The sequence below is a fragment of the Procambarus clarkii genome, chromosome 25 (genome assembly GCF_040958095.1).
Source record: "Procambarus clarkii isolate CNS0578487 chromosome 25, FALCON_Pclarkii_2.0, whole genome shotgun sequence".
Classification (NCBI taxonomy): domain Eukaryota; kingdom Metazoa; phylum Arthropoda; class Malacostraca; order Decapoda; family Cambaridae; genus Procambarus; species Procambarus clarkii.
This window is the reverse complement of record NC_091174.1, coordinates 3550044-3573128: the sequence shown is the minus strand read 5'-3', so window position 1 is coordinate 3573128 and position 23085 is coordinate 3550044. Positions and strand designations below refer to the sequence as shown.

Here is a 23085-nt window from a genome sequence, read left to right as displayed (position 1 = left end):
CCTTCATGGTACAAACTGCCTCCTGCATGGAACAAACTGCCTCCTGCATGGTACAAACTGCCTCCTGCATGGAACAAACTGCCTCCTGCATGGTACAAACTGCCTCCTGCATGGTACAAACTGCCTCCTGCATGGTACAAACTGCCTCCTGCATGGTACAAACTGCCTCCTGCATGGTACAAACTGCCTCCTGCATGGTACAAACTGCCTCCTGCATGGTACAAACTGCCTCCTGCATGGAACAAACTGCCTCCTGCATGGTACAAACTGCCTCCTGCATGGAACAAACTGCCTCCTGCATGGTACAAACTGCCTCCTTCATGGTACAAACTGCCTCCTGCATGGTACAAACTGCCTCCTGCATGGAACAAACTGCCTCCTGCATGGTACAAACTGCCTCCTTCATGGTACAAACTGCCTCCTGCATGGTACAAACTGCCTCCTGCATGGTACAAACTGCCTCCTGCATGGAACAAACTGCCTCCTGCATGGTACAAACTGCCTCCTGCATGGTACAAACTGCCTCCTGCATGGTACAAACTGCCTCCTGCATGGTACAAACTGCCTCCTTCATGGTACAAACTGCCTCCTGCATGGAACAAACTGCCTCCTGCATGGAACAAACTGCCTCCTTCATGGTACAAACTGCCTCCTGCATGGAACAAACTGCCTCCTGCATGGAACAAACTGCCTTCTGCATGGTACAAACTGCCTCCTGCATGGAACAAACTGCCTCCTGCATGGAACAAACTGCCTCCTGCATGGAACAAACTGCCTCCTGCATGGAACAAACTGCCTCCTCCATGGTACAAACTGCCTCCTTCATGGTACAAACTGCCTCCTGCATGGTACAAACTGCCTCCTTCATGGTACAAACTGCCTCCTGCATGGAACAAACTGCCTCCTGCATGGAACAAACTGCCTCCTTCACTGGCTGCCAACTGTATACTTGCTAATTAGTCTCTTCCACTTGGGTTGGACGGTAGAGCGACGGTCTCGCTTCATGCAGGTCGGTGTTCAATCCTCACTCCACACCTCTCACCCCCCCCCCCTCTCCTAAACTGCCACCTTTACTGCCCCCCCCCCTTCCCTCTCTTTCTCTCCACCACACCCACTCCACCACACCCACTCCACCACACCCACTCCACCACACCCACATACCCCCCTCCACACCTCTCCACACCTGCAATAGCTCCCTCCCTCCACTTTCTCCAGCAGACAGGTACAAGATACATACAGACAGAATACAGAACATAAGGTACAGACAGACAGACTTATATACATTCAGACACACACACACACACACACACACACACACACACACACACACACACACACACACACACACACACACGCACGCACACACACACAATGAGACTCCCCAAACAAAGGCTTTGGAAAAGAGGACGTCTTGAATCAGTAAGAGAGAGTGTGGATATGAATGGAAGTCAAACAGGAGAAATGCCCAGTCATTTTTCTGCTTGTATTTTGAAATAAAGGTGAAGGAGCATGTCATGGAGAAGCAGAAATAATTTACCTCTCTGAGGGGACTGTTTATATGGCTGTCCAGCATATCGAGACACACACACACACACACACACACACACACACACACACACACACACACACACACACACACACACACACACACAAATATATATAAAGTGTGTGAGAAAAAAAAAACATCTCATCCTCCTTAGCCCTCGGACGGAGGTAGTCAAATTAAAGACTCTTATCGTGGCAAAATAAGAAATATATCATTTGAATTTGCGAACCAAATTTCCCCAATATTTTCCCGGGAAATAATCTCTACATCCTGGAAATGGAAATTCCTGGACAAAGCTGATTACTGAGGAGGAAAAATGGCAGATTACCTGACAGAACTTCAGTACAGTTTAACTATATCATTCGATGAAATAGCTTTAAGTACATTAAATAGTACGGTACATAGTACATAGTACATAGTAAATAGTACATTTAAGTACGGCCGACCGGCTCGGGGAGCCGGTCGGCCGAGCGGATAGCACGCGGGACTTGTGATCCTGTGGTCCTGGGTTCGATCCCAGGCGCCGGCGAGAAACAATGGGCAGAGTTTCTTTCACCCTATGCCCCTGTTACCTAGCAGTAAAATAGGTACCTGGGTGTTAGTCAGCTGTCACGGGCTGCTTCCTGGGGGTGGAGGCCTGGTCGAGGACCGGGCCGCGGGGACACTAAAGCCCCGAAATCATCTCAAGATAACATTATATTAGTCTCACTTAGGTTATATTTTTAAGAGTCTCGAGTAGATTATATTAGAGAGCTTCGAGTAGATTAATTGAGAGGGCTTCGAGTGGATTATATGATTAGAAGTTCAGGTAGATTATAAAAGGGAGAATTGTGGTAGATTATAGGGAGGATAAGTATAGCTTAGAGAGGTGAAGAACTCTTGCATAATATTTAGTAGATTACAGAGTATACGTGTTAGATTATAGAGATGAAATCAGCAACGTTAAATAGTGGGACACTGGTAGATTATAGAGAGGGTTTCCGGTCGATTAGAGAGAGGTACTGTCCTGTAGATTATAGAAAGGCATTCTAGCAGCTGTATAATTCTGGCACACTACAGCAGAGGAAGACTGCAGAGAAGACCTGTAGGCTTCTTGCGAGATCAGACCGATGGTAGAGCAGTTTAAAGGCTAGTTAGTAAATTTGAATAATAGATGGTTAATGCTCTCTCTCTCTCTCTCTCTCTCTCTCTCTCTCTCTCTCTCTCTCTCTCTCTCTCTCTCTCTCTCTCTCTCTCTCTCTCTCTCTCCTGTTGTGGTTAATTTACATACAGCTACTGGGAACAAAAAGTTGCAAGTAGCACGGGCTATGGTGAGCCCGTAGTGGACTTACCTGGCACAGGAACGGGGCAAGTAGCACGGGCTACGGTGAGCCCGTAGTGGACTTACCTGGCACAGGAGCGGGGCAAGTAGCACGGGCTATGGTGAGCCCGTAGTGGACTTACCTGGCACAGGAACGGGGCAAGTAGCACGGGCTACGGTGAGCCCGTAGTGGACTTACCTGGCACAGGAGCGGGGCAAGTAGCACGGGCTACGGTGAGCCCGTAGTGGACTTACCTGGCACAGGAACGGGGCAAGTAGCACGGGCTATGGTGAGCCCGTAGTGGACTTACCTGGCACAGGAACGGGGCAAGTAGCACGGGCTATGGTGAGCCCGTAGTGGACTTACCTGGCACAGGAACGGGGCAAGTAGCACGGGCTACGGTGAGCCCGTAGTGGACTTACCTGGCACAGGTGGCACAGGAGCGGTACCGAGTGTAAAATAGGTTGTTGTTATAGATTCAGCTGCTCGGAACAAGTTCCAAGTAGCACGGGCTATGGTGAGCCCGTGGTGGACTTACCTGGCACAGGAGCGGGGCAAGTAGCACGGGCTATGGTGAGCCCGTAGTGGACTTACCTGGCACAGGAACGGGGCAAGTAGCACGGGCTATGGTGAGCCCGTAGTGGACTTACCTGGCACAGGAGCGGGGCAAGTAGCACGGGCTATGGTGAGCCCGTAGTGGACTTACCTGGCACAGGAGCGGGGCTGTAACTGCTGTGTAAACAAAAACAAAAACTTTAATACAATTTCTTTTAATATTATTAATTACGAAAACACTAAAATTTAAATTCTTGTAGAAACATATACTTTTTTGACAAAATATTAAATAAAATATGTATTATAATATACTTTTTTTTCCTAAGCACAGGATCTAAAAAAAAAATAACGCGTCACAGAGTAAAACAATTAATTTGTTCACATGGTAGAAAATTTATGAAACTACTTCAAAATGAGTGCCACGTCGAGACGTTTGGGCAACGTTTCTTTACACCTGATGCCTCTGTTCACCTAGCAAACAACAGGTATCCGGCAGTGGTCATCAGTACTGCTGTCACGCTCGTATCTTTAATATCCTCATAATCTTCATATTCATCATCTTCTTCATCATTTAACAGCTTGATCAATTCATCAACCCTGGTTGGAACAATCAACTAATCAACCATCGCTGATCAGAAGCAACTCGTCACCACAATCAGCTCATCACAGCACAATCAGCTCATCACAGCACAATCAGCTCATCACAGCACAATCAACTCATCACAGCACAATCACCTCATCACAGCACATTGACTTCATCACAGCACAATCACCTCATCACAGCACATTGACTTCATCACAGCACAATCACCTCATCACAGCACAATCACCTCATCACAGCACAATCACCTCATCACAGCACAATCAGCTCATCACAGCACAATCAACTCATCACAGCACAATGAGCTCATCACAGCACAATCAACTCATCACAACACAATCAGCTCATCACAGCACAATCACCTCATCACAACACAATCACCTCATCACAGCACAATCACCTCATCACAGCACAATCAGCTCATCACAGCACAATCAACTCATCACAGCACAATCAACTCATCACAGCACAATGAGCTCATCACAACACAATCACCTCATCACAGCACAATCACCTCATCACAGCACAATCACCTCATCACAGCAATCACCTCATCACAGCACAATCACCTCATCACAACACAATCAACTCATCACAGCACAATCACCTCATCACAGCACAATCACCTCATCACAGCACAATCAGCTCATCACAGCACAATCACCTCATCACAACACAAAGCGTAGGCACCGCTATTGTCAACATTTCACTGGAAGTTTCAATGACTTTTTAAATTGAAAACTAGACAGACAGACAGATGAAAGAACGAAGAGACAGTGTTGAAAAAAGAGAAATGAAAATAATAAAAGAGTGACACAGTCATTAAACGAAGCAGATCCAAAGAAAAAAAATTGAAAATAGGCAGATAAAGAGCGAACAGAAAGGGAGAGAGAACTATAATAATAATAATAATTTTTATTTAGGTAAGGTACATAAAGAGATTTTACAAAGTTTGTTGGCTTTATAGATAGAGCTAGTACATACAATGCCTAAAGCCACTATTACGCAAAGCGTTTCGGGCAGGTAAACTAGGTATAATACAGACAGGAATAGAATGAGATAGAGAGTGGAGAGAATAAGAGACATTGAGAGACTATCCAATGTGTTTCGAGGACATAGAGTGTGTGCTTGAAGGGTCTGAGTGAGGGTAAAGGTAATATTATCACCGGTAAAGTTGTAATGAATGGAGATTTTATTCCCGAAGGCTGTGTGTCAGGATATTGAAAACTCTCTGTCTCTGTTTCCCACCCGCTAGGTACACATGATAGGAAATGTTCTTATCGAGCAAAAAAAATTAACAATGCAGTAAAGAGGAAATGTTTGGTGATGTATATATGTGTGATGGTGTGTTTAGTGGTGTGATTTTTTATCTATTTGTCCTAGATGTTGGCTTCAGCTGTCTCTTAGCTAGGCTAGAGATGATTTCATTGTTGAATTCTTCATGTTTAGCATTGCCTCAACTTCTTGTTTACTTATCAGCATCTCTAGCTTCCTCTCATGGCCTCTCGTTTATTCGTTCTCGACATTTCGTTTTTTCGAACGTGTTCATTCCCCCCCTAAGTGTATTATATAACTTTTGATGTGTTCATCTCTCTTGCTTGGTGGCGCTGGGTGCAGGAACGGAGGTGGTTCTGGGGGCCTCGACCCGCGAGACCTGTCTCCCTGCAAACCTTTCACGTTACTGTTGGGTGTGTTGTTCTGTTGGTCTCTTGGCACGTTCTTATCATCTTTCCACTTACTGGTATTACGTTCTGGTGTGTGTGTGTGTGTGTGTGTGTACTCACCTAATTGTGCTTGCGGGGGTTGAGCTTTGGCTCTTTGGTCCCGCCTCTCAACCGTTAATCAACTGGTGTACAGATTCCTGAGCCTACTGGGCTCTATCATATCTACATTTGAAACTGTGTATGGAGTCAGCCTCCACCACATCACTGCCTAATGTGTGTGTGTGTGTGTGTGTGTGTGTGTGTGTGTGTGTGTGTGTGTGTGTGTGTGTGTGTGTGTTCTTCCTTCTCTACTCTTTAGCTCATTTTTTTCTGTTCCCTCGCCTTGTTTATTATTTGACTTTTAGTCTTATCTTTATCTCCTCTGTCTTCTGCCTCATCCCCATCATTATCGTCATACACTACTTCATCACTTCATCGTCGTCTAAACATTCTTCAAACTGCGCTTATATGAGGCTTCTGGGGGAACATTTTATATCCAGATTCCTATTGTGAACTGCATGCCATGCTAAAACGACCTCTAAGTTGACTGACAATAGAGTCGGAATTCTCGCAAGCCCAAAAAATCCCGTCAGATCTTTTATATATTTCAAAGCGTGATTAATGCTCGAAAAAGAGTAATTTCTGATGTCCAAAATGGCCCTCATTGACTCACAAATGGCCTTCTGTAATTCACCAATTCTGGAGTGTGCAGCGCCAGCATGGAGTCCGTATTTCAAGCACAAAACTAAATTACGGAAGGTTCAGAGGTTTGCCACCAGACTAGTACCCGAGCTGAGAGGTATGAGATACGAGGAGAGACTACGGGAGTGGGAGTTTTCAGGGGAAAGCACTAAGCCATTAAGACTATATAGCACTGGGAAGGGGTCAGGATAAGGCTTTGGGATAGGACGTGGAGGGGGGGGAAGGAATTGTGCCCCTCCCCCCCAACCACTTGGATGGTCGGGGATTGAACGCCGACCTGCATGAAGCGAGACCGTCGCTCTACCGTCCAGCCCAAGTGGTTGGGTGAGAGACTACGGGAACTAAACCTCATATCGCTGCAAAACAGAAGAGTTAGGGGGGGATATGATCACCACATGCAAGATTCTCAGAGTAATTCATACGGTAGATAAAGACTATTTAACGTAAGGGACACACAAACAAGGGGACACAGGTGGAAACTTAGTACCCACATGAGCCACAGAGATATTAGAAAAAACTTTTTTCAGTGTCAGAGTAGTTAACAAATGTAATGCACTAGGCAGTGATGTGGTGGAGGCTGACTCCATACACAGTTTCAAATGTATATATGATAGAGCCCAGTAGGCTCAAGAATCTGTACACCAGTTGATTGACAGTTGAGAGGCGGGACCAAAGAGCTGAAGCTCAACCCTCCGCAAGCACTACTAGGCTAGTTCACACCAACACAGCATAAACAGTCTATGCGCAATTAAAAGTTTCCATCAGACTGGACCTAATCATTCTGCCAACCTGTCCTCGGGGAGCAGATCCACTCAAGAGAAGGGATTGGGAACAACTTCATGATTAGTACCATTAACTAATCTTAATCCATAGTTAGGTTAAGGGTTTGAATAGGTTTCATTAAGTTTGCTTATGTTAATATGGTGTATTACTGCCAATAATGTGAAATATGGAATTCGAAAACTATTTCAGTTTACCCGAGAATTCTGTTCACAGAAAACCAAATTCTTACATGAAAACATTTTCAGCATGCACTTTTTATATTTTAAACCAACGATTTATATTACAATAAAGTTATAACTTGAGAATAATCTCTATTTAGAACAAAGGTTCACTTGTCAATTTACAAATAACTAGCCAGGTGGTTGGAAGGGGAGAGTGTGGTCTCTCATGGTAATAGATTTGCTCCATTCTATGTGTCCAGCAGCCATGTGTTGCTCTATTTGGTCACACTTAACCTGCAAACGACAGAAAATATGCAATACGTGTTGGAAATGTAAAAATAAAACATGAATTTTATCACAAAGACGATTAAAACAGGTTTTCAAACACAGAAATTATAGTGAAGGTTGCCAAAGAACCTGACCCACTGCCTGTGCTGGTATGACCCCTCACTGCCTGTGCTTGGAGGATTACAGCGACCCCTTGCGTCGTTCTTCTGTTGTGGTCATTATATCCTTTGCTCTCTGTCCACACAGCAAGGACTTCCAAGGAGGCGTGGAATAGCTCTGTTTTGCCTGTTGAGTAAGCTGGATTATCCGAGATCCGCGTGAGTGTGAATACGGAAGGGAAGATTGTGAATTTAGGGCGGAGGGAAGATTGTGTAGGCTTGAGGGAAGATTGTGAGTTTAGGGCGGAGGGAAGATTGTGTAGGCTTGAGGGAAGATTGTGAATTTAGGGCGGAGGGAAGATTGTGTAGGCTTGAGGGAAGATTGTGAAGGAGAGAAGATGGTGAAAGGGGGAAGAGGTTAAGATTGGGAAGATTGGAGAGTAAGAGAAAGCGTCAGTTGAATCAGCAATAAAGGATTGCATTAATTTGAAGATCAGGAATCAATGATTGGTTCAGATCAATGCTTTTGGCGGCATCTGGGGCTCAGTTCTGCCAATCAGTCCGGACCAATCAGAGCTAGAGGGAACACCTCGCCCCCTCCCAACAAGATCTGATTTACTAGCTGCCTTTAAAATTATCCTTTATCCTCTCTATTAAAGGAATAATCCAAGCCCCTCAAGGCCGACACCTCGAAAATAAAATTGGATTTGCTACTTCGTGTCTGTGAATGTATTAAATGTTTTAAAGAAAGAATTTGATAAGTTTGATCAAAGTTAATCACTGAGGAATGCTGATTAATTAATATATTCTTGAAATATATAATGCCTAGATTCCTTAAACTCTTATCACCATTTTTTTCTGGATATAAACATTTTGGTTTTAATGATTTTAGATTAAAGCGGATAACAAACTTTTGTTTGGAATCTGTTGATTAATTCATTACTTGTTCCAACAGGTTGTTTGAGACGCATCCGGACGTCCAAGAGGTGTTCACCCCGTTCCGTGGGTTGCCCATGGAACAGGTCCAGCAGTCCAAGGAGCTCCGCGCCCACGCTCTCAGGTCAGTAGCTCCTTGTGGAACACCACGCCCCCTGGTCGGTAGCTCCTTGTGGAACACACGCCCCCTGGTCGGTAGCTCCTTGTGGAACACCACGCCCCCTGGTCAGTAGCTCCTTGTGGAACACACGCCCCCTGGTCGGTAGCTCCTTGTGGAACACCACGCCCCCTGGTCAGTAGCTCCCTGTGGAACACACGCCCCCTGGTCAGTAGCTCCTTGTGGAACACCACGCCCTTAGGTCAGTAGCTCCCTGTGGAACACCACGCCCTTAGGTCAGTAGCTCCCTGTGGAACACCACACCCTTAGGTCAGTAGCTCCCTGTGGAACACCACGCCCTTAGGTCAGTAGCTCCCTGTGGAACACCACACCCTTAGGTCAGTAGCTCCCTGTGGAACACCACACCCTTAGGTCAGTAGCTCCCTGTGGAACACCACACCCTTAGGTCAGTAGCTCCCTGTGGAACACCACACCCTTATGTCAGTAGCTCCCTGTGGAACACCACGCCCTTAGGTCAGTAGCTCCCTGTGGAACACCACGCCCTTAGGTCAGTAGCTCCCTGTGGAACACCACACACGACCGCAGACGTACAATAACAAACATAAACGCAATATAAAATATTTATCTTTTAATTAGATTTTGATCGTTGTGCAAGATACCTGCGTTTACATTTTTAAACCCGGTAATTAAACTGACTCAAAAAACGCGCCAAAATATTTATTTTTGTATTTTGAAACCGAAGCTGAATACAGAAAACGGCTCTGAGAAAACGGCTTCTTCTCTGGGGGTATCTTTGATAATTTAGTGTCACTGATAAAACTATATATTTATTGAATTATAATATTCATTTTCCAGTTGAACGTATTATAAAAGAGAGGGGCAAGAGACAAGAAAAGAGAGACAGAGTGAGAGAAAGGAGAGAAGAAGGGAGCTAGTGATTGAGACAAGAAAATTGCAAATAGAGAGGAGGGAGAGAGAGAGAGACACACACACACACAGAGACAGAGCGAGAGACAGTGTGTGTAATTACCTAAGTGTAATTACCTAAGTGTAGTTACAGGATGAGAGCTACGCTCGTGGTGTCCCGTCTTCCCAGCACTCTTTGTCATATAACGCTTTGAAACTACTGACGGTCTTGGCCTCCACCACCTTCTCACTTAACTTGTTCCAACCGTCTACCACTCTATTTGCGAAGGTGAATTTTCTTATATTTCTTCGGCATCTGTGTTTAGCTAGTTTAAATCTATGACCTCTTGTTCTTGAAATTCCAGGTCTCAGGAAGTCTTCCCTGTCGATTTTATCAATTCCTGTAACTATTTTGTATGTAGTGATCATATCACCTCTTTTTCTTCTGTCCTCTAGTTTTGGCATATTTAATGCTTCTAACCTCTCCTCGTAGCTCTTGCCCTTCAGTTCTGGGAGCCACTTAGTAGCATGTCTTTGCACCTTTTCCAGTTTGTTGATGTGCTTCTTAAGATATGGGCACCACACAACAGCTGCATATTCTAGCTTTGGCCTAACAAAAGTCATGAACAATTTCTTTAGTATATCGCCATCCATGTATTTAAATGCAATTCTGAAGTTAGAAAGCATAGCATAGGCTCCTTGCACAATATTCTTTATGTGGTCCTCAGGTGATAGTTTTCTATCTAGAACCACTCCTAGATCTCTTTCTTTATCAGAATTCTTTAAAGATTTCTCACATAATATATAGGTTGTGTGGGGTCTATGTTCTCCTATTCCACATTCCATAACATGACATTTATTAACATTAAATTCCATTTGCCAAGTGGTGCTCCATATACTTATTTTGTCCAGGTCTTCTTGAAGGGCATGACAGTCATCTAAATTTCTTATCCTTCCTATTATCTTAGCATCATCAGCAAACATGTTCATATAATTCTGTATACCAACTGGTAGATCATTTATGTACACAATAAACATCACTGGTGCAAGAACTGAACCCTGTGGTACTCCACTTGTGACATTTCTCCATTCTGATACATTGCCTCTGATTACTGCCCTCATTTTTGTGTGTGTGTGTGTGTGTGTGTGTGTGTGTGTGTGTGTGTGTGTGTGTGTGTGTGTGTGTGTGTGTGTGTGTGTGTGGTCCCCCCCACACACACTGCCTCCCCATCCACCCTCCTTTTTCACTTCCCACTTTGATGAAACAAACGCTCACTGTTCAACATTAAAAACATTCACCATCTTTTGTTCAAGATTCACCCATTCATTTTTATCAGTTCTAGACAAACACATTTTTATCTTGCAATAAAAAAATACAACGATCTATACAAGAAATTGTGGATAACAAAGAATGAGAATATATTTTCATTATCTTATCCTTGCTTCGACCTTGGCAAGGGGTCCACCTTCTGGGTGACGCTTGGCTCTGGCCTCCATGTATGTCGTCCTTGTGTTGACCCTTCAAGTCAGAGAGCCTCGCCTCCTGCTGTGTCTTGAGGGTCACCAAATGTCCCCAGGTGTTGACTTTGGATCTTAGTCTAAGATGCTTATAAACACCTGTTGAGGACCTATATACTGAGCCTTATAAACACCTGTTGAAGCCTCTATACAGTCTTCTAAACAGGCAGGTTTCTTCATAGTTGTATACGCTTGTGGGTATTCATTTGTCTGCTGGAGCAGCGATGTCTAGAGACTTATCACTTAAGGAACTCTGCTTTTCAGACTATTGTCAAGATTGTATATAATAAACTTGTCTCTGACGCTCCAAACTTCCAAAGACTCCAAAGACTGATTTAGCTCTGGAAATACCTTTATCCACACACACACAACCGTTCTTGATTTTAATAATAGGCCGGAAGGCCTTGCATTAGACAACCGGCGATTGGAAAGGTTGGGTCCAAGAGCTAGAACTCGTCCCCCTAGAGGCAGAAACAGGTGACTAGAGGCAGGCGGGAGTACAGAGTGTAACTAGAGGGCTGGGTCAATATTTGGCTCCCAGTCCTTGTTTATCCTCGACTGTATTGCCACTGGCAACACGTTACCTGAGGTTTACTGCACCTGTGTGCTCAACCTTCCTGGTTTACTGCACCTGTGTGCTCAACCGTCCTGGTTTACTGCACCTGTGTGCTCAACCTTCCTGGTTTACTGCACCTGTGCTCTCTCTATCTCTCTCTCTCTCTCTCTCTCTAGAAAAATTTCATCTCTCAAATGGTACCTTGTATAAATGGTACCTTGTGTACTCTTTCGGCCTGCCTCTCAACTGTTAATCAATCAACTGTTACTAATAACTAATTAGTATATATTATATATTAATAGTAGGTAATATTGCTAGGTAACAGGGGCATGAGGGGTGAAAGAAACTGCCCATTTGTCTCTGCCTAGTCCGGGAATCGAACCCGGGCCACAGGATTACGAATCCCGCGCGCTGTCCACTCAGCTACCAGCCTGTACTCGTAATATTTTTCAAATTTAACTGCCTATATTTCTGTGCAGAGCGTAATTTTTTTTAAATCGGGTGTACATATAATTCCAGGAAATTTATCAAAACAAATTACTTTTACACAGCGAGGTCTGGAATGTGTTTAATATGGAGAATGTCGGTATTTTTAATCCAAAATTGCTATGCATGTTCCGTCCTGAAATATTGGGTACTGAGTTATATTGGGTACTGGGTTATATATTGGGTTGAGGGTGATGGTTGAGAAGATTCTGGGAGGAGGAGGCGTGCACTCCATATTGCCTCAGTTAAATACTTGGTATACTGCCTGCTTCCTCAGTGCATTGCCTCACCACATAATGCCTCACTGCCCTGCCTCAGTACAATATTTACTATCTCAGCATACTGCCTCAGTCCACTGGCAACTGGCTTGGTACACTATGTCAGAGCTTGTATTGTTGCCTTCGATATATTAGTCACTGCAAACTCCATTCTCTTCCATCACTTCTATGACATATATATCCACTTTGGCTATTAATTGTTGCTTCCTAAATATATTACTTTGAATTTAGCAAAACGGAACCTCCTTTGCCATTTATTTATCACGTTTACATAAGACTTTTCATAACAGTTGAAGTATTAGCTCTATCTTTAAATCCAACATATTGTTTGTAACTCATCTTCAATGTATGTACCTTTACCTGAATAAAAAATCTAAATCTAAATCTAACTGATGATGGTGAAGATATTGGTGGATCTTACGAAGGGTCTTCGTGGTTGCAGGGTGATGGGTTTCGTGGAGAAGGCTGTCCGTCGCCTCGACCAGCCGGAGAAACTGGTGCCCCTCGTCCAGGAATGCGGCCGAAACCACTGCCACTACGGCGCCCAAGTCCAGCATATATCGGTGAGAATACCACTTGTGTTCTGTTTTAATCATCCCTCGTGTGAATCTGGGATACCCGTGCTGATTGGTGATCAGCTCGCAGGCATTCTGGTGCCTGCGAGCTGATTCATTCAGGTGTCCAATAACAAATAATTTAAAGTTTTTGTAGTCTCGGTGTCTAGTCTCAATGACGAAGAAGTCTCTTCTGCGTCATTGTTGAGACAAATCTCACCCCTTAAGATGCTAACTGGTATAAATGAGTACTAACTCTGTCTCTCTTACTCTCACTCCATAACATGTTAGACCTCAAAGTTATTCTTCGTACCTTAGGATACATCTCCTTCAAGAGAGCACTGACCCTCTTGGTAAACTACACGCTAGACACCATAAAAAGACGCTTAAAACAAGCGAACATAATGCTAATTAATGACGTGTGTGTGCAAGACGTGGAGGGCCTACCGCCTCTAGTAACTTAGTCTTTCTTCAGGAAAGCTTATTAGTATGTTTGGCTCGTGTCAGGTATTACAGAGGGAGTTGGGAGGGAGTTATGGCGACACACGGAAGGGAAGGGAGAGGGAATACTGTAAGCGTCTTACCGATCATAAGTTGTCTGGCGAGGCCGCTGGAAGAGGGAAAGGCTATTAGACAAGTGCAGGAGATGCTTAAAGTTGTAAGTTAACTTGAGTTTGCCCCGTCTGATGTTTGACAGTCTTGGTATATGTCAACGCAACACATGGGTTGACCCGATTGCTACTTGGTTCAGATTTCATTATGGTTTGGAACAAGCTGCTTGGAGTGAACGCAGTAAGCTGCCTGAAGTGAACGCAGTAAGCTGCCTGGAGTGAACGCAGTAAGTGTTACTAGAATTTGAGAAAGGGAGGGAACTATCAGGATATAGTGCCAAGCCATTACGACTATATAGCACTGCGAAGGGATCAGGATAAGGATTTGGGAACTTTCTGAGGAAAGATAGTTCCCTCAATTTGGGACTGAGGAAAATAACAGTGCCCAACCACTTGGACAGTCAGGGATTGAACGCCGACCTGCATGAAGCGAGATCATCACTCTACCATCCACCCCAAGTGGTTGGGCCTAGAAGTTGAGGAAGTGCACTGCTGGCATAGTGAGTTCTATGGAGTTGACTGTAAATGTGACATTCTGAATGAGAAGAGACAAATAATCTCGGGAGAAGAGACCGGAAAATAACTAACGTCTCCTACGTCTCCTCTCGGTTTACCTTCTGTTGTCACTTGGGACAAAAAAAATCGAGAAATAGAGATGGACACAGATAGTCAGACAGAAAGAAAGGAAAAGAAATTATCAGGTGTAAGCACCAAGCCAGTATGACTATATAGAACATGGAAGAAATATTAGGACAGAATAGGATGGAGAGAAGGAATGGTGCCCAACAATTTGGATTGTCGGGGATCGAACGCTGACCTGCAAGAAGCAAGGCCATCACTATACCGACCAGTTAAAGATTTTTGAGAGAGAAAGAATCAGAAACCATAAACAGAAAAAAATGCCATACTTCTCTCGTGGAGATACTGTATATTTTATTCTCCTCTGATTAAATGCACTGACGTTTCCCTTTTGTTCTGGTATTTGACACACTTAGCTACTTCGATAATCTTGTACCCAGGGTGCCCGGGAAAGAGGTCAGCAGCAGATGTGCTTAGAGAAGTTGTGGTATCTGATGCCATTACCTTATATTTAAGAAGAGTTTTATCGTAAAGTTAGTGAAGATCAGAGTTTCCCACTCTATATCATTACCAACATTATCATGTACACCTTTATCCCCTGACTTTCCTTGGCTGACTTTGAATATTCTTCGACCATATCCTTAGTAGCTTTAATAGTATATCTATCACCACTTAACATTATCTCCATCGCCATCAATGTTATGTACAAATTTACCAGTCGAGTCTCCTCTTTAGACAGCAACACACAGCACTGACTGTACGAAAGTAGTTTTTTTTTGTTCAGTATACTGTGTATTTCTATTTTATTTGCAGTGATATATCAGTCAGGTGGCACACACAACCTGCAAATTACAATACCCATACTATTCTTCTCCTTGCAGTTGGTGGGGCCCCAGTTCCTGCAGGCCATCCGGCCAGCGCTGGAGGATGAATGGACGGAGGAGGTGGAGCTGGCTTGGGACCTCCTTATGAAGAACATTGCCTATGTCATGAAGAGGTCCATGAGGGAGGAGATGAAGCATTAGTGGCTCACAGATTAGTATTATTTCTGTTGGGATGGGGTGTGTGTGTGATATAGTGATAGAGGGATATAGTGTGTGTGTGTGTGTGTGATAGAGGCTGTAGATCAAGACAATTTCCAAATATGTTTTCTTGCTTCAGCTTGTTAAGTTCTTTAATTAATGAGTCCTGGTGAAGAACATCTCCATCGTAAACAAGTATATCACCAATGTCACAAAGAACATCTTTCATAATCCAAAACATCCCACCTATGTCATGAAGACTTCATCATAATGTGGAACATCACCAATACGGTTGCGAATGAGAAGTCGCAATGGGCACAGGCCAGTAGAACAATTACAAAGAGAAGGATAACTACAAGGAAGGTGGTTCCTGAGGAGTGATGCTGCAGACTTCCACACGGTCTGGAGAACCTGGTGACTGATGGCCTCCTGAAGCCACCCAGAAAATTGACTTTAATACAGTACAATAATATTAAATTGTTGTTGCAGATGATAGGCTGAGGAAGGAAATCTTGAATCAAGGCAGAGGGGGCTGTAAATGTAATATATATATAGTGAAGACAAAAATTATATAATCTACCTAAAAACCATAAAATAATTACATTTAGTTTTTGATAAAGTAAATCTTAAATAATATAAATATTTAAAGCTTAAAAAGAAAAGATTTGTTAATAAATAAACAAAACAAAAAATCAATACACAGAATACAGTAATTTGATCACAAAATAAGTGATATAAATAAATAAATAAATATGGAGCACAGTACTGTACCAAATATGATGATGAAAACGGTACTACTAATAAAAATCTGCATGTGAACTGTTTTCAGACAAGGATTCATTAAGCATTTATAAAACCACTTACAAAACCTATATATCTTTCCTTTGCTTACATTTATTAAACAACTTAGAAGCTTGGAATTACACAACCCAAGATTATTTTGGCTGTAAACAACCTCATAGTACTCTGAAACTCATCAACTGTTTATACATGTAAACAATGCCATCATGGTTAAGGAAAGATGTATACAAACTTTGTAAATTGTTGCATAAATGCTTGATGAATTCTGTTACAGATGTACTATATTAACGAGGTAAGGCCAGACGAGCACATCAGCAGCTCTCGTGTATGTGTGTGTGTCAATCACCGTTGTAATGTACATATATTTATCACTATTATTAGTAATTACACTAGACTTGTGTGCCATAGATAATTAGATATATGCTTTGTCTTCTGCTAACTGAAGTCCAGATGTGTGTGTGTAATTACCTAAGTGTAGTTATAGGATGAGAGCTATGCTCATGGTGTCCTGTCTTCCCAGCACTCTTTGTCATATAACGCTTTGAAATTATAGTGCTGACGGTTTTGGCCTCCACCACCTTCTCATCTAATTTGTTCCAACCGTCTAACACTCTGTTTGCAAAAGTGAATTTTCTTATATTTTTTGTCTTCTTTGTTTAGTTAGTTTAAATCTATGACCTATTGTTCTTGAAGTTCCAGGTCTCAGGGAAATCTTCCCTATCAATTTTATCAATTCCTGTTACTATTTTCTTCGTAGTGATATATCACTTCTTTTTCTTCTATCTTCTAGTTTTGGCATGTTTAATGCCTCTAACCTCTCCTCGTGGGCTTTTGTCCTTCAGTTCTAGGAGTCACTTAGTGGCATGTCTTTGCACATTTTCCAGTTTATTGATGTGCTTCTTAAGATATGTGTACGATACAACTGCTGCATATTCTAGCTTTGGTCTAACAAAAGTCGTGAACAATTTCTTCAGTATTTTGCCATACCTGTATTTAAAAGCAATTCTGAAGTTAGAAAGTGTAGCATTGGCCCCTCGCACAATGTTCTTTATGTGATCCTCAGGTCATAGTTTTCTATCTAGAACCACCCCTAGATCTCTTTCTTTATCAGAATTCTCTAAAGTTTTCTCACATAATTCATAGGTTGTGTTGGGTCTATGTTTTTCTATTCCATATTCCATAACATGGCATTTATTTACATTAAATTCCATTTGCCAAGTGGTGCTCCATATATTTATTCTGTCCAGGTCGTCTTGAAGGGTATGACAATCATCTAAGTTACTTATCTTCCCTATTATCTTAGCATCATCAGCAAACATGTTCATATAATTCTGTATTCCATCTGGTAGATCGTTTATGTAGACAATGAACATTACCAGTGTAAGAACTGAACCCTGTGGTACTCCACTTGTAACATTTCTCCAACCAGATACACTTCCTCTGATTACTGCCCTCATTTTTCGATCAGATAGAAAAATTTTCCATGTTAGAAGCTTACCTGTCACCCCTCCAATATGTTCCAGTTTCCAAAAGAACCTCTTATATGGAACTCTGACAAAAGCCTTTTTTAGGGCCAGATAGAGGCAGGCAATCCAACCATCTTTTTCCTGTAAAATCTAGATGGCTCGATCATAGAAACTGAGTGAATTCGTTACACAGGATCTTCCAGATCGAAAACCATACTGATGGTATGATATTATATCATTTGTCTCCAGGTGTTCTACCCATTTAGTTTTAATTATTTTTTCCAATATTTTGACTATTACACTTGTCAATGATACAGGTCTCTAATTGAAGGGGTCTTCCATGCTTCCACTTTTGTAGATCGGCACTATGTTAGCCTTTTCTCACACATCTGCTACGACTCCTGTACACAGGGATGTTTGAAAAATCAGTGTAAGTGGAATGCTGAGTTCGGATGCACATTCTCTCGGAACCCATGATGAAACTCCATCTGGGCCAACTACTTTGTTCTTATTTAGCTCGTTGAGCATTTTTTCCACCTTGTCTCTAGACACCACTGTGTGCTCTATGTTCTCTGAAATTCTTATTGTGTGGTTCCCTCAAGATTTCATTTTGTACAAACACACTTTGTAATTTTTCTTTTAATGTTTCACACATTTCCTTATTTTCCATGAATCTGTTTCTCATTTTCAACCTCTGAATATTATCATTTGCCTGTAATTTGTTGTTTATGAATTTATAGAATAGATCTGGTTCTGTTTTATATTTGTCCGCTTTCCCTTATTCAAAATTTATTTCTGCCTCTCTCCTCGCTGCCGTGTAGTTGTTTCTCGCATCTTTGTATCGCGGGAATGTTTTGGGGTTTGGCCTCTTTATGTATTGATTCCATTTTTTAATCTTTTAATCTCTGGCCCTCATGCAGTTTCTGTTGAACCAATCCTGTTTTCTGGTCCTGCATCTCTGTTTTGGTATGAACGTTTGTGTGCCTTAATATCGTATATTTTGCAAAATTTGGCATACATCTCATTTACTTCATTGCTTAGCAACAAGTCTGTCCAATTACACTCATTAAAAAAATTTCTATGTTCCAAATAGTGTCCTCTCTTGAAATTGAGTTCAACAACTGTTTCAATGTCCCCACTTTCTTCTAGATTATATCTCAAAGCGTGTGTGTGTGTGTGTATGTGAGTGCTCACATAGTTGTATTCACCTGTGCTTGCAGGGTCGAGCATTCAGCCTTCAGTAGTTCAGTGCAGTGACTCTACTTTTTTTTATCATATTGACATTTATAACTGTGTATCAAATTGGCTTCAACAGCTTCCTCATCTAGTCCATTGCACTCATTTACCACTCAGACTGAAAAAGTTATTTCTGAAAACTCTTGACTCATCTGTGTTTTCAGTTTAAATTATGTCCTCTCATTCTTCTGTTACTTATGGTAATTCAAACATTGATTCCATGTTGTATAACACACTACACTTGCACGTCGTTATCATATCTCCCCTATCTTCTTTCCTCCAGTGTAGTGAAGTAAAGAAAAGTAATTACCAGAAGAAAGCGCTAAACCAGAGAAACTATGTAGCAGCATCAAAGTCGTAGAATATTCAAAAGGCACTAAATATCACTAAGGATGCCAATTCTAAAACAAAAATGTGCATGTCGAGCGATATCAAAGGTATCAAGGATTCTTTTGAGGGACAAATCACCGGGAGATAGTGAAGTTCCCTCTGCCTTTCTTCATAGCTCAAGAACAATGCTTGTGTACTGTACTTACTATCAGTGTCTACAGGGAAGTGAGGTCCAACTCTTTATGCCCTGCCTACTAGCCTTGTTGTACCTGTTTTGTAATTTAACTATTCTGATGTTCAAATTCTCTGTCGAATCTGGCCTTAATGTTGTGGATGGAGGTAACTTCCACAACTTCTTCCTTCGGTGCACTCCACTTGTTGACCACTAATACAAGATACGAGTATTTCTTTACATTCCTTTGGCTCATTTGTGTTTCCGGCTTCCACCTGTGTTCTCTTGTCCTTCTTTCTTTCAATCTGAATTGGCAGAGGCTGTCCTTGTGCACCTTGTCTATCCCCCTCAGTATCTTGCATGTTGTGATTATATCCTCATCTATTTTTTTATCCTCTAGGACTGAGAGATTTAGTTCCATTAGCCTTTCTTCTGGCACCATTTTGTTGCAAAACTCTGCACTTTTCCAGTTTTTGTTTCACAAGGTGTGGATTCTGTGCAGAAGTTGTATATTCCAGTATGGGTCTAATAAATAGTGCAGCTTGCCTTGTAGTCCTGATTTAGGTTCATAAACAATGTTCTTATGTTTGCCAGCATCTGTATGCTACCATTGTTACCTTCTTTGTGTACCTCTAACATTAGTGTTGAAATAGTATCCCCCTTCCAAATCTTTCTTTCCTATTCCTTTAACTGCCTTTCCCTTATATAGTAGATACCTCCTGGTCTCCTTTCTCCCTTTTCCATCTTCATTACCTTACATTTGTTGATGATGAATTCCAGCAACTATTTATTTGCCAACTCCTGGAGTTTGTTAAGGTTCTCCTGTAACTTCATGCATTCCTTTTCTGTTTTTACATTTCTCAACAGCTTTGCATCATCTGCAAACACTGATATGTACGAGCTCACTCCCTCAGGAATGTCATTCACGTAAATTAGGAACAGCAGAGGTAATTGTTACATTTATCCAGCTTGAAACTTCCGATCTGACTATGACTTAGTTTTTGTCCTTCAGCTATTCCCTTACCCTAATTTAGCATTTTCCCAGCTATCTTGGCCTGCTTCTCCATCTTGTACACTAGCCATTCATGTAAAATGCTTTTTGACATCTAGGAAATTTGTCTACCCAGACTTCTTTTTCCCATCTTATGTCATACAACTCAATCAAATGAACAAATCCACAAGGGCCGTGACAAGGATTCGAACCTACACCTGAGAGCATCCCAGACGTTGCCTTAATCGACTGAGCTATGACATGATCAAATGAATTGCAACCAGAAGTTAGTTGCGAAGAGGTAGAACTATTGACATAACTCGAGTGCATGGGGGAATTGTGTAAAATCCTGGTTTGTGTCTCAGAGGCTGCAGGATCCAGTAAGTTCAGTAGAACTTCTGGTTGCAATTCTTTTGACCATGTCGTAGCTCAGTCGATTAAGGCAATGTCTGGGATGCTCTTGGACGTATGTTCGAATCCTCGTCACAGCCCTTGTGGATGTGTTCATTTGATGCATCACCCTATTGTGATTTCTGTGTGTAACTCAATCAAGTTTGTCAGACACGACTTTCCTTTTGTAAATGGGCACATGTACTGTATATGTGTGTACGAGTGTCATTCCTTAAAAGGAAATGTATCTCTCCCAAAAAATTACAAATAACAAACATGGTTTAAATAAATAATTCAACTTATAATGACCAAGATCAAGATCACAGTGATAAAGGTCAAAACTACTGATCACTGTAGTCTTGAACTGGATCACTGCAGTCGTGACCTTGAGCATGTGATCTTCATCACTGTGATGTTGACTTTGATCACCAGTCAAGATCACTGTGATGTTGACTTTGTTCACCAGTCAAGATCACTGTGATGAAAATCGCATGCTCCGAGTCAAGACTCCAGTGATCGAGGTCAAGACCGCAGGAAAGTATAAACTCTACAACATAGTGAAGTACTAAAACAAATTTCCTGTACACTGTACTGAAAGACTTAGTGATTTGGGGGCTGGATTCTTCAAGCTGTTGTGCAAGTACTTACGAACCTGTACAGCTGTTTAATAACAAAGTTTGCGAGCATCGAAACTTCCAAATCAAGTGTTATTGTTGTTATAAACAGCCACTTGGTGCTTTGGAGCTCATAAGCTGTTTAATAAATATAAACAAAGCCATTAAAGATTGAGAAAAGATGAAAAGGCTAATAAGTACTTGTGTAAATGCTTGTAGAATGCTGGCACTGATTTTTACATGTGCATGTGCTAATTCAGTAGTATGCAAGTATGTACAGTATAAAGGTGTATGTGACAGTATACTTGTGTGTGTGTGTGTATGTTGGTATACTGCTATACTCTGGTGTGAAACAGGTTACATATGATAGCATCAGACAGATCGATACGGGTATAGATATGTAGAATCTTCCTCCGTATAATATTTCCAGCTCAAATATTTTTTAATATGAACTAACATTTTAATTTAATTTCGATATTACATCCATATTTCCAAGGAATATACTTGCTTAGAGAATATTTAATTGTTGTATATATATTTGCCATATTATTTAGAGAAGTGGCAGGTTTGTAGTAAGTCCTACTTTGACAATTTTTCTACTAAAGTTAACAATATATTAAGAGTTGCACATTTTTCCAAATTTTCCACCAAAAAGCTGGAACCAGAATATTTCTCTGGCTCTCTCTCACCCAAAGGACTGCTTGCAGATTGAGTTATGGCAGTAAACTACATCTCATAGGCTATATACAGGCTTTTTTAGCTGGGTGTAGCCCATATTTGCGCTTCTGGTTGGGTTGTAGCTTATGTCACGTTCTTATGGACTGGTGAAGGTGTTGGTGTTTGTATTTAGATCACACATGATTGTGTGATTGTACTTTGTGTGCCAATCTATTGTGTGTATTGTGTTGCTGTGCATTTATAATATGTTAGGTGATAGATTGTGTCACTGTGTAGCTACTTAGGCACGTGTGTGTGTGGTGTTTGATGTGTGGGAAGAGTGAACCAGTGTGTGTTAGCGAAATGTAAATACGAAGTTGTGTATGTGTGTGTGAATGTGTGGCAATAGGGTGCATTGCATTCTGTAAATGTGTGTCTCATACTACTATTGTGCAAGCATCAAGTGTGGGAGGTGCTAGGGTGCATTTTTCCCACTACCAGACATGGGGTCTAAAGAGTGTCTGGCAGTCTGAGGTATGCGGAAGAGTATCTCTCAAAGTTTCAGTAATAATATTTAAGTTACAGTAACATGCATCACCTTCGTACTTTGATCATGCATCGTACTTTGATCATACAATGTTAATGACTCGCAAACTACTTATCATAAAGCCGACCCCAACTCACCCATGCTAGGCACCTACACCACAGAAACCAACATGCAAAATTGGGTGAGACTAGGCCTGAGCATTTGGCCTCCATCCTCAGAGACAGATATTCTATTTTATTGATATAGGTTACTGTTGCAGAGCTATAATCTCAAACTATCAAGTGTAAAATTTGAATAAATTTGTGTATATGACATTGCTGGCTTGTTTCTTTTACCTAGGAGAAAATAGAGAACAATATTAATGAAGGTGAGAATAAGGATTGGTGTTCTATGAGGGCTTGGGGTTGCATGAGGGTTTGGGGTTCTATGGGGGCTTGGAGTTGCATGAGGGTTTGGGGTTGTATGGGGGCTTAGGGTTGTATGAGGGCCTGAGGTTGCATGAGGGCCTGCAATTGCATGAGGGCTTGGGGTTGCATGAGGGCTTGAGGTTAACATGAGGGACTGAGGGTAAAGTTAAAA

General features: G+C 42.0%; 1 protein-coding gene across 3 annotated transcripts in view; it reads left to right on the top strand.

Moving 5' to 3' along the window:
- The window catches only part of glob1 (globin 1), a 70770-nt gene extending 47947 nt beyond the window's left edge, over nucleotides 1–22823 (top strand). For all 3 annotated transcript variants that reach the window (XM_069331174.1, XM_069331175.1, XM_069331173.1), the window contains exons 3-5: nucleotides 8694–8798; nucleotides 12979–13099; nucleotides 15162–22823. In XM_069331174.1, the coding sequence (XP_069187275.1) occupies nucleotides 8694–8798; nucleotides 12979–13099; nucleotides 15162–15305 (370 nt within the window). In that variant the 3' untranslated portion in view covers nucleotides 15306–22823. The remainder of the gene's footprint in view (nucleotides 1–8693; nucleotides 8799–12978; nucleotides 13100–15161) is intronic.
- Nucleotides 22824–23085: the final 262 nt, after the last annotated feature.